This window comes from Salmo salar, chromosome ssa01 (genome assembly GCF_905237065.1).
Source record: "Salmo salar chromosome ssa01, Ssal_v3.1, whole genome shotgun sequence".
Classification (NCBI taxonomy): Eukaryota; Metazoa; Chordata; class Actinopteri; order Salmoniformes; family Salmonidae; genus Salmo; species Salmo salar.
In genome coordinates, this window is record NC_059442.1 from 65,884,308 (window position 1) to 65,896,335 (window position 12,028).

Genomic DNA, 12,028 nt, shown 5'->3' on the forward strand with positions numbered 1-12,028 from the left:
AAAGTCTAGCCCTAATAGCAAATGCACAGTCTCCTTTTGTTTTCAACCTAGACTTTGGAATGGTCAACAGTGCCCTGCCAGAGGATCTCAGGCTGCGTCTTGACGTGTAAGGAGATAAAAGATCAGAGATATAGGATGGAGCTAAGCCAAGCCTAGCCTTAAACGTGATTAATATATATATTTTTTAAATCCATTCTGAAGGTGACTGGTAGCCAGTGTAGAGAAGCTAAAATAGCTGTGATATGGATAGATTTTCTGGTGCCTGTTAAAAGCTGAGCTGCAGAATTTTGAACTAACTGTAGACAATGGAGTGATTTCTGACAGAGACATGTATACAAAGAGTTACAGTAATCTAGGCGTGAATAAATAAAAGCAGGTAGAAGGCTCTCCAGATCAGTGACTGAAATAAAATACTTGACTTTAGCTATATTTTTATGATGATAAAAGCAAGACTGGACAACCTTCTTTACATGCAGCTGGAGGTTTAGGTCAGGGTTAAATAAAGGGGACCAAATAAAACAACCTCTGATTTCTTATCATTGAGTTGGAGAAAGTTGTCAGACATCCAACATTTGGATGGGTAGCTATAGCTAGCTTGGTCACTGGGTCTGATTGATATATAAAGCTGCGTGTCATCCGCATACAGTAGCAATGAAACTGGATGTTATGATTGTGGATGATGTCACCAAGGAGAAGCATGTACAGGGAAAAAAAGGATGACCCCTGAGGGACAATAAAGTGAATAGGTGCTGGGGACGATACTGAACCACCCATGCTCACTGAGAAACATCTGCCACATAGATAAGACCTGAACCGGTCGAGGGCAAAGCCAGAGATCTACATTTTACATTTACATTTACGCCATTTAGCAGACGCTCTTATCCAGAGCGACTTACAAATTGGTGCATTCACCTTATGATATCCAGTGGAACAACCACTTTACAATAGTACATCTATATCTTTTTTTGGGGGGGGGGTAGAAGGATTACTTTATCCTATCCCAGGTATTCCTTAAAGAGGTGGGGTTTCAGGTGTCTCCGGAAGGTGGTGATTGACTCCGCTGTCCTGGCGTCGTGAGGGAGCTTGTTCCACCATTGGGGTGCCAGAGCAGCAAACAGTTTTGACTGGGCTGAGCGGGAACTGTGCTTCCGCAGAGGTAGGGGGGCCAGCAGGCCAGAGGTGGATGAACGCAGTGCCCTTGTTTGGGTGTAGGGCCTGATCAGAGCCTGAAGGTACGGAGGTGCCGTTCCCCTCACAGCTCCGTAGGCAAGCACCATGGTCTTGTAGCAGATGCGAGCTTCAACTGGAAGCCAGTGGAGTGTGCAGAGGAGCGGGGTGACGTGAGAGAACTTGGGAAGGTTGAACACCAGACGGGCTGCGGCGTTCTGGATGAGATGTAGGGGTTTAATGGCACAGGCAGGGAGCCCCGCCAACAGGGAGTTGCAGTAATCCAGACGGGAGATGACAAGTGCCTGGATTAGGACCTGCGCCGTTTCCTGTGTAAGGCAGGGTCGTACTCTGCGAATGTTGTATAGCATGAACCTACAGGATCGGGTCACCACAGGATCTATTGTCACGACTTCCACCGAAGTCGTTTCCTCTCCTTGTTCGGACGGTGTTCGGCGGTCGGCGTCACCGGTCTTCTAGCCATCGTCGATCCACTTTTCATTTTCCATTTCTTTTGTCTTGTTTTCTTACACACCTGGTCCCATTTCCCTCATTAATTGTTGTGTATTTAACCCTCTGCTCCCTCCATGTCCTTGTTGTGGAATTGTTTGTTTGTAAGTGCTTGTACTCTATGTTACTGGTGCACGTTGGGTTTTGTACCCATGTAGGTTCTTTTTGTACTGCCGTGGGTTTTGTATTAAACTGCTCCGGCTATTACCTATTTCTGCTCTCCTGCGTCTGACTTCACTAGCACCAGTTCCGCAACCCTTACATCTATAGTAACTTTGGTAATTTATACTTGCATAACTTTAAAAACAAATATTCATATATAGTATTCATTTTTGTATATCTGTGTCCATATTGTCCATGTGTTTCTAGAGAATAGACCATATGGTTCAAGAGAAAATAATGGGGGAAAAAAGCACATCTAATAATTTTTTTTAAATAATTTTTATTTAACCTTTATTTAAGTAGGCAAGTCAGTTAAGAACAAATTCTTATTTATAATGAATTAACAATGGAAAAATATCAAAATAACTCTTCCAACTATTGACTTTTTTTCACAACTGCCACAGTTTGGTGCCAAAACATTTACAACAAAGACATAATGCTTTAGGCTGAGTATAGCCCACATAGATCTCCCCCACAGCTCATACCCGAGGGGGGCGCCAAACGCAGACAGGAAGATCACATCAGTGACTTTTTTTTATTTTTTATTATTTAACCTTTATTTAACTAGGCAAGTCAGTTAAGAACAAATTCTTATTTACAGTGACAGCCTAGGAACACTGTGTGTCTTTTGACACTATATAAATGAGTCATCTCGCAGTGTTTGTCATTATACGTTGGACATAAATATTTTTGCAGATATGTCTATGTCCTGGGAAATGTTCTTGTTACTTACAACCTCATGCTAATCGCATTAGCCTATGTTAGCTCAACGTCCCGCAGGAGACACACCGATCCTGAAAAGTTTTAAACAGGAAAAAACAAATAACGAGGCCGCGCTACCTTTTCCTAAATCCCTGAACATCACCTAACGGATGCTCCCCTAGGAAGCCAGTTCCAAAATAATGTGGTGAGTAGGATGGGCTAGCAGCACCAAACAAAGAGAAAACAATGGTATGTTTCTAAATAAATTATATGAACCAGAATCTGGTGTTTGTGTTCTTATACCGTATAATATCAATAATGATTTTATAATAATAATAATGCTATTTTGAAAATGTCTGTACCAAAGAAATCTGTCCATTTGTGTGTGAAGCAATGGAGGGAAATGTCCCGACGTGGCGATGTCTCACAGGCACATTGTCACACTTGTTCAAATGATATTGAACCCAGTCTGCAGTACTGTATACTATGTGCATTACCTTGTACTTATTTTATCCACTATTAATGTCTTTCTTTGCTTACTAACATCTAACAATATTCACCCTGGGTTGCGTGTTCAGTTTCAGAAACAGGGAAAGGATGTTGAGAGGGTGAAGCAGAGACTGGCAGAGATAGCCAATTACGTGGACAAGGTAAAACCTCTACCTTCCCAATGCACAGGAGAGATCTATCATATGTTTAAAATAGAAATACCTCTGCCAGTACATATTAATATCATCCCAGACTAATGTCAGTCTCTCACAACTGCTTTTAGTCCATCTAAAATGGTATCATATAGGAACCCAAGCCAACGTTTTGTCATGGATCTTGACCTGGAGGTTGAACTCAGTGATTTCCACTAGATGGGCCAGCTTCAAAGGCAAAATTTGTTATATAGTAAAAATGCATGATATTTGGGTCTTAATTTAAGGATAGGGTTATGCACTAGGGTTAGCAGTGTGGTTAAGGTTTGTTTTAGGTTTAAAATCAGATTTTATAACTTTGGCTGTGCCAGCTAGTGACCACTCTGCAGAGCTGCCTCCAGGGCAAGATTCATGACAATAAATGCCAACCTGCTCCCAAGAAAGTCCCCAGCCATTTATCCATACTACCTTTTTTATTTAAATAAAACAAATCTGTATATATTGTTTATATGGGAGAGATCCTAAGATGATAGTACAACTATGCATTCTTCTACTCACTGCCCCTCAGTTCTACAGGGTCCTGAACATCCGCGTGGCCCTGGTGGGCCTGGAGGTATGGAGCGACTCTGATAAGTGTCCTGTCACTCAGGACCCCTTCAACACCCTGCATGAGTTCCTAGACTGGAGGAAAGTCAAACTTCTGCCTACGAAATCACACGACAACGCTCAGCTCATCAGGTGGAGATCCTACAGTACACAAACTCATAAACAAATACCTGAAGCACACACTCAAAACGAAGTGACACAGGTACAGAAGTTATACAGCCCATACCGTTTCCGATTCGTATAGAAGCTTCAGTCGTTTGTGATTTGGGATACAAATAGACTATGATAGGATTCTTAGTATCTATTTAACCCCTGAAGTCACCTTCTTTACCTCTCCTCGACCCCCTTCCCCTCAGTGGGGTGTACTTCCAGGGTACCACCATTGGCATGGCTCCCATCATGAGCATGTGCACAGTGGAGCAGTCTGGAGGCATCGTCATGGTGAGTACAACCTGAACCTCACACTGTTCCTCCTCTATGACGCTATCAGCATGAGCTCAGCTCAATACTATCCAGAGACGGCGTGTAAAGAAAAGGTGTTCACTGTTCATTGTTTGGTGTGGGGGTCGGAGAAAGGATGATTGTAAACACCAGGATATTCACATCCATGTACACACACACATAGACACACACACACACACACACAAACACACACACACCATCCAAGGTCATTGGAAGCTTTTCCGTCATTTAACCACCCAGTCCCCAGTCTAGTTCTAAATGTAGGGGGATGTGGGTTTGAGGTAAGTCATTGTACACGGAGCTTAAACAAGACACATTAACATTTTTATGACTAGTGATAAATTATTTGTGCCAGGCCATATACTAAATGTCAAAATAGAATGCCCTTTACTCACTACCACGCACAGCCCACACAGTTAAGTTATGCAATGAGCAAAATGAACTGGGTTTCCGTCCCCACTGTATCACTTGATACCCGTACTAAATCGTCAGGCAGTTCCCTTCTCAGAGTCAGCCCGTGCCATGCAGCTTCAACAAAGAGGTGTATTTCCCATTAATAGATATGTTTTCCTTCTGGCCAGGGTTAGCTGGTTATTTCCAGATGTTTGTCCTTCCCATTACTCACACATGGAAAAGGCTTGGAGTAGGATTAAAGAAACATGTATTGAGTTATAGGGCCAAAGGACCAGATGAACCACTTTGTATTTCAACATATGTTATCAGCTCCAACCCCCTTTATTTGGTCCACATGTAGGTTGAATTTCACAGTTTGTACATCGCTGGGTTTTAAAACAAATTTAGCCAGAAACCTTTATACGTCAACCAATGTGGGGTTGTCGTTAAATGTAAACGAAGTACAATCATCATGTTTTGGAAGATAAAATATCCCCTGCATGTCTTGAAACGATATCAGAAAGACCGTAAAACCCCTTCATGACCAAACTAACCCTGTTGTGTTCTCACCATCGTAGCTATCTTAGGGCTGCTTTGAAGGGTTGACTCTGACTTCACCTACGTCAATCCACTCTCTCTGATTCTTCAATTACAGTGCTTGTGAAGAAGCGCTCGGCCATGATGCGAGCAGTATATCCACACCACTCAGAAACATCCATGAGACCTCTCAAACATGACAGGGCTGGGAGGGACGGAGTTCTCATCCTTCCACGAAAACCCCAGGAAACTGGTCCCACCATGCAGCTCTGTAATCAGGGCAGAAATACCTTTGCTTTACATAGGGCCCTGACATATGACCCTCTGTAAAGGGAAAGCGCATGAGTTTATTATGGACATAATAGGAGTCCTACAGTATGTACAGAGCAGTGGAAATCAGACTAGTTGTTAGGCTCTTTAGACTAGAGTCCTACATACAATAGGGACCTATGGATTAAGTAAATGTCTGATTCATAATCCTACTTGCTGTGTCGCATTGGATGACAGCATCCACATAGGGGAAACATTATATGACTGAAACAAGTCTTTCTGTCTCCAGTATCCTCCAGTATATTCAGAGCTGTATGTGTGCGTGCATGTGTGTGTTTCAGTGTGTGTATAGATAATTCATGGCTTAGTGGCTGTGGTTCACCTGGTGTACCTATCTAGGCCTGTGGAGTAGTAAAGACACACGTCCACAGAGTGTGTCTGTGTGTGTAAAGCTCCATGGGCCGGGACCTTCATAATTTATACTGCTGTTGGGTTTGCTGCTGTGCACACTCAGCACTTAACTGTGCAGCAAGCTACAGCTGTCAGTCTTGCCTTCACTTCTATTGTTCCCTTGCTTTCTTCTCTTTGTCTCTCCATGTCAATCAGTGTCTTTGCTGCACTTTTTTTCAGTCTTTATTCCATTCTCTCTGCATGCATGCGTCTCTGCCTTTCTCTGTCTAGTAGCTTTCTGTTTGTCAAATTTTTACTAGGTTTTTCTCCATCACTTCTCCCCTCTCCCTATCTCTATACACCCCCTCCCCTCCCTGTACCCTCTCTCCTTCTGAAGGACAGTTGGCTAGCTTATATGTGCACTAAAATGTCATAATGCACCAAGTTTTTATTGCTTCCCAGCATCTGTCCCCGCCGGCAGTAGTGTGTGATTAGGGTTGGTTGGGGTTGTTGAGGGAACAGCAGACAAACTGATCAGCTCCTATCCTCCATGAGCAGAATGTGTAATGAAATGTGGATCACTGGACAGTTGGACCTAATGGAACCACTGTGACCGAACTAACCGAACTAAGACAGATATGTATTGAACTAAGGGATAATGGGCTCTAATGTACCTTGTAGCTGTTTACTCTATGCAACATCCATTATCTTCCAAACATCGATGGATATATCCACTGAACTCTATGAACTAACATATTGTGCTGCTACTTAACTATCCATGCTAGACATTATACAATGCAATGCTATGTTGTGATGTTCTAATAATATAGAAAGGTATTATCGCTTCAACTTTTTATCTCAGTTTCAAACCGAATGTGAACTTATGTTGTTTTTCCACTGTAGGATCATTCGGAAAATCCCCTGGGTGCAGCTGTGACTTTAGCACACGAGCTGGGGCACAACTTTGGCATGAACCACGACACCCCGGAGCGGGGGTGTGGCTGCAGGATGACAGTGGACCGTGGGGGCTGCATCATGACCCCCTCCACTGGGTGAGTGATGCCAATGGTCCAGTCCAACCATATTAATGGGTTATAAATACTGTGTTGTCTCATTAAGCAATTATTTTAAAAACAGAGTCAAAGAGGATGGTGGGTCAGCTCTATTGATTCCAGTCATTTTAGGAAAATATAGCTTTCAGTTTATCTGTACTGGCTGGAATTGAAATGGAGGTTACATCAACCTTGGCACTTTCAGATAGTCCCTTTTCTCTCATCAATGTGTAACAGTTTAACTTTGCCTCCCAAATCAGCCGTACACTTTTCGAGCATGCAAATTAAGTTCCCATTCATTCCTCAACTTTTCAGAATAAATTAGCAATGCATTTTAACCTTCTGCTAATAGACCATTCAGACAAGATGAATGCCCTCACAGCTTGTACAGGGTTGATCGTTATCTCATGTAAACACTAGTTGCCTGTGTGTCATTGTTAATGTGTGGATGGCCATGCATCTTGTTGAGGGCCGGGAACAACCTCCCAGCCTGAAGACAGAGAGGCTGCTCACAGATTCTCACCCCGCTCCCAGCCTGGGATCTCATGATAACGCCTCGACTGATGGACCATGTGACTGTTTCTGAGTCAACAGCGGTCAGATAAGGTGTACCGTGTGCGTAATATGAGATTTCACCCTTGGTCTGATGACAATTAGTTTTATCTGATGCTGAGTCTGGGCGTGTAGACGGATGGATGTGTTTGGGATGGATTCCACCTCCGTTTGAGAGAGGGAAAGAAGAGGAAAAGAGTAGATGGACAGATGGGTGCCCAAGCAGTGGAGTCTGTTATTGCCATCGGAATTGGAAATTGAGAAAATTCAGCTGCATCCTGAGCAGTACAGTACATCCGAGGGAGCCTGTTCAGAACTGAGCTGCTGAGGATCATGGGTAGAATCTGAGGGGTGGGGGCGGCTGTCGGATACAGCTGATTCACAGCCTGTTCGACGACAGTCCCTCTGGCTCTGGGCTCTCTGTGTTTTCACTGGCCCAGGCTCTCGCTGTTGTCATTGGAGCCAGGCCATGAAAAACACAGTAACACTATTCTCAATTATGTGCTCATAAAACAACATAGCAACACACTGGAAGGAAACCGTACAGGGCTTGCAAGGGCATCCTTCGAAAATAAATGCCATCAAGTCTGTGAATAAGCGAAAGACCGTTATCCGCTTGTTGAAGTCAGACAGAAAAAAATGATGACCTTTTACCCAAAAAATAGCCGAAAAACTCTTCACCAGAGTTGGCAGTGAGCTCATTCTGTTATACTAATGCGACATTAATTGAGAAAAAATATCTGTTAAGTCATAGTATTCAGGGTATCTTTTAGTGTCAAATATCCAATGCAGATGTTTTTATCTCAATATCAAATAATATCTGGGTATCAATTAAGAATCTTACTGTGATTGTTTTCAATTAAATTGGTAAAAAAAAAATGTATATATAGCTTCTTAGAAAATAGTTATTTCTAAATAAATACTTTTTCTAGGACTGTCTTGGAGTGGTCTGAGTGGGGAGGAGAAAACGGAAAACTAGCTGTTATTGGCAATGTCTTGGTGATGTCACCAGGCAGGCCAAAATACCATCTCACCAAAACAGGTTGAAATTCCAGGCAGTCTTTTCAAACAGGTCTTACACTAAAAGGGCATTATCATAATTTTCACAGTATCATTCAAACCTCATAGTATGGATTTATAGACTGCGTATACAAAACATTGAGTACACCTGCTCTTTCCATGACATAGCCTATCCAGGTGAAAGCTATGATCCCTTATTGATGTCAGCTGTTAAATCCTCTTCAATCAGTGTAGATGAAGGGGAGGAGACAGGTTAAAAACTTCTTCGGGATCGGTGTCCCTTCCACGGTACGGTTGAGCTAATTTAGGCTAATGCGATTAGCATGAGGTTGTAAGTAACAACAACATTTCCCAGAACGTAGACATATCTGATATTGGCAGAAAGCTTAAATTCTTGTTAACCTGTCTGGGCTAGGGGGCAGTATTTTCACGGCCGGATGAAAAACGTACCCAATTTAAACAGGTTACTACTCTGGCCCAGAAACGAGAATATGCATATTATTAGTAGATTTGGATAGAAAACACTCTGAAGTTTCCAAAACTGTTTAAATGGTGTTTGTGAGTATAACAGAACTCATATGGCAGGCAAAAACCTGAGAAAAAGTCAACCAGGAAGTGGAGGATCTGAGAATTGTAGTTCTTCTTTCAAGTCCCTTTTGAAACTACAGTATTTGTGGGGTCACGTTGCACTTCCTAAGGCTTCCATTGGCTGTCAAAAGCCTTCAGAAAGTTGCTTGAGCATTCTCCTGTTACTGGGCAGATAATAGGAGCTCAGTTACTGAGTGGTCTGCCTGGCAACAAAGGGATTGGATATGCACAGTCACGCGAGCACGCCGTTCCTTCTTTTTCTTCTTGAATGAATATGCTATTGTCCGGTTGGAATATTATCGCAATTTTTTGTTAAAAATACCATAAAGATTGATTTTAAACAGCGTTTGACATGCTTCTAAGTACGGTAAAGGAACATTTTGACTTTTCGTCTCTGGTTCCGCGCTCGCGCGTTATGCCTTTGGATAAGTGATCTGTACGCACGAACAAAATATGGATTATTTTGAACAAAAACAACATTTCTTGTGGAAGTAGCAGTCCTGGGAGTGCATTCTGATGAAGATCAGCAAAGGTAAGAGAATATTTCTAATACTAATTCTGAGTTTAGGTTGCCCCGAACTTGGCGGGTGTCTGTATAGCTCACCGTGATGGCTGAGCTATGTACTCAGAATATTGAAAAATGTGCTTTCTACGTAAAGCTATTTTAAAATCTGACAAAGCGGTTGCATCCAGGAGTAGTCTATCTATAATTCTTAAAATAATTGTTATTTATTTTGTCAACGTTTATGATGAGTATTTTTGTAAATTGATGTGCACATTCACCGGAAGTTTTGGTGTGGAAGTAGCAGTCCTGGGAGTGCATTCTGACGAAGATCAGCAAAGGTAAGAGCATATTTATAATACTAATTCTGAGTTTAGGTGGCTCCGAACTTGGCGGGTGTCTGTATAGCTTGCTGTGATGGCGAGCTATGTACTCAGAATATTGAAAAATGTGCTTTCTCCATAAAGCTATTTTAAAATCACACACAGCGGTTGCATAAAGGAGTACTGTATCTATAATTCTTAAAATAATTGTTATGTATTTTGTCAACGTTTATGATGAGTATTTTTGTAAATTCACCGGAGGTTTTTGGTGGGAATATATTTTCTGAACATCATGCGCCAATGTAAAATGCTGTTTTTGGATATAAATATGAACTTAATTGAACAAAACATACATGTATTGTGTAACATTATGTCCTAGGAGTGTCATCTGATGAAGATCGTTAAAGGTTAGTGCTTCATTTAGCTGTGTTTTGGGTTTTTGTGACATATATCCTTGCTTGGAAAATGGCTGTGTGGTTATTTTGGTCTATGTACTCTCCTAACATAATCTAATGTTTTGCTTTCGCTGTAAAGCCTTTTTGAAATCGGACAATGTGGTTGGATTAAGGAGAAGTGTATCTTTAAAATGGTGTAAAATAGTTGTATGTTTGAGAAATTTAAATTATTGGATTTTTGAGGTTTTGTATTTCGCGCCATTGGCTGTTCCATTGGATATTGGCTAGGTGTTCCGCTAGTGGAACGTCTGTCCTCATTAAAATAGAACTCAGACAATGCCCTGTTTTCAACAGAATGATGGATCAATGGGAACAATCCTACAATGTCCTCAGTTCACTTCAGCTGAAAGGCCACTGAGCACACACACAAGACAAGAAATAAGGCATTGCAGTTCTGTGTGTGTGTGTGTGTGTGTGTGTGTGTGTGTGTGTGTGTGTGTGTGTGTGTGTGTGTGTGTGTGTGTGTGTGTGTGTGTGTGTGTGTGTGTGTGTGTGTGTGTGTGTGTGTTCATTCGTTCACATATACACGTCAGCTGGATATGCAATACCTTATTTCAGCCAGTCAAACATATCCGCCTCCGGGCTGAATTTACAGTGGCTTGTTGACAAAACCAGTCATTTCAGCAGTCCAATCTGAAACTCACTTCCTCCTCACAGTTTTCTGCCTTCTTTACCGTAGTGCACACTGTCTCTGTCCCTCAGTCCTGCTTCATCTTCAGAATGTAAGAAGCCGAGGAACAGGCAGTGACCCCTGTGTAGCTGCCTGGGTGTTGTGTCGGGACATTCTTTACTCAGACTTGCTAATGGAGTGGTGGACAGGCTGCATCTAAATGATGTGATTATCACTGACGCTGCCAACTATAATCAGGGGCTCAGATAGAGATCCACTGAGACAGGTTTTTGCTAGGCTAGACAAGCGCTAAGTGGCCAGTGGCCTTTTATTTACTGCATTTGATTTGTAATAGAAGAACAGAGGGAGAGATGGGAGGGAGAGAGAAAGAGATGGAGACAGAGAGATGTGGTGGGCTAGCTTAGTTGGGATATACAGTTACAGGATTGTGTTTGTATAGTGTACATAAAGAAGATCCCAAAGAAAGGTGGGCCCCTGATTTGAAGTATGACAGATCTTAGAGTGAGAGAGCCGAGAAATCCACTGAGATGGTGGGGAATTTTCATGCTAGTGGATTGTGACAATCTCAAATAAGTTTGCTTTGGGTAGTCCCAGTTAGGGGGCTGTATCAGATCCACAGCACGGTGTATAACTGGGCTGCACACTCAAGATGAACCTCTGGAGAGGGGGAAATAACTACCAATGTCAAGGAAGGAAGGGATTGAGGGAACATTGACTAATTATGGGCTTGGTTGCCTGAGTTGTGCGTCAGCATGCGACTGTGTGTGTGTGTAACAGTTTACTTTTATGTTGCGGAGAGTCTCCTCACCCACCACCTCCATTGTCAACAGACACCCATGACAGCGTCCTATCCTCCTTGGCATTTACTCCGCCACTGAACCCAGTGGCTCCTTGTTTGACTTGATTAGACTGACAACAGTCTTCTGGGGCCCCTGATGTAGGCTAGATTCAGAGAAACGCTACTGTTAGTTACCCGGGGTGGCAGCCCAAAATCTGCCTCAGCACAACCTTGCCATATCAGTGTGACTGATACCTCTGCATGTGTGGCATGACCACGGAGGGTCC

At 42.6% G+C, this 12,028-nt stretch overlaps 1 protein-coding gene across 2 annotated transcripts in view; it reads left to right on the forward strand.

Annotated features, from left to right (window-relative positions):
* adam12b (ADAM metallopeptidase domain 12b) overlaps positions 1-12,028 on the forward strand; it is a 167,404-nt gene that overhangs the window by 119,939 nt on the left and 35,437 nt on the right. For both annotated transcript variants that reach the window (XM_014204336.2, XM_014204340.2), the window contains exons 8-11: positions 3,120-3,191; positions 3,751-3,920; positions 4,145-4,229; positions 6,744-6,892. In XM_014204336.2, the coding sequence (XP_014059811.2) occupies positions 3,120-3,191; positions 3,751-3,920; positions 4,145-4,229; positions 6,744-6,892 (476 nt within the window). The remainder of the gene's footprint in view (positions 1-3,119; positions 3,192-3,750; positions 3,921-4,144; positions 4,230-6,743; positions 6,893-12,028) is intronic.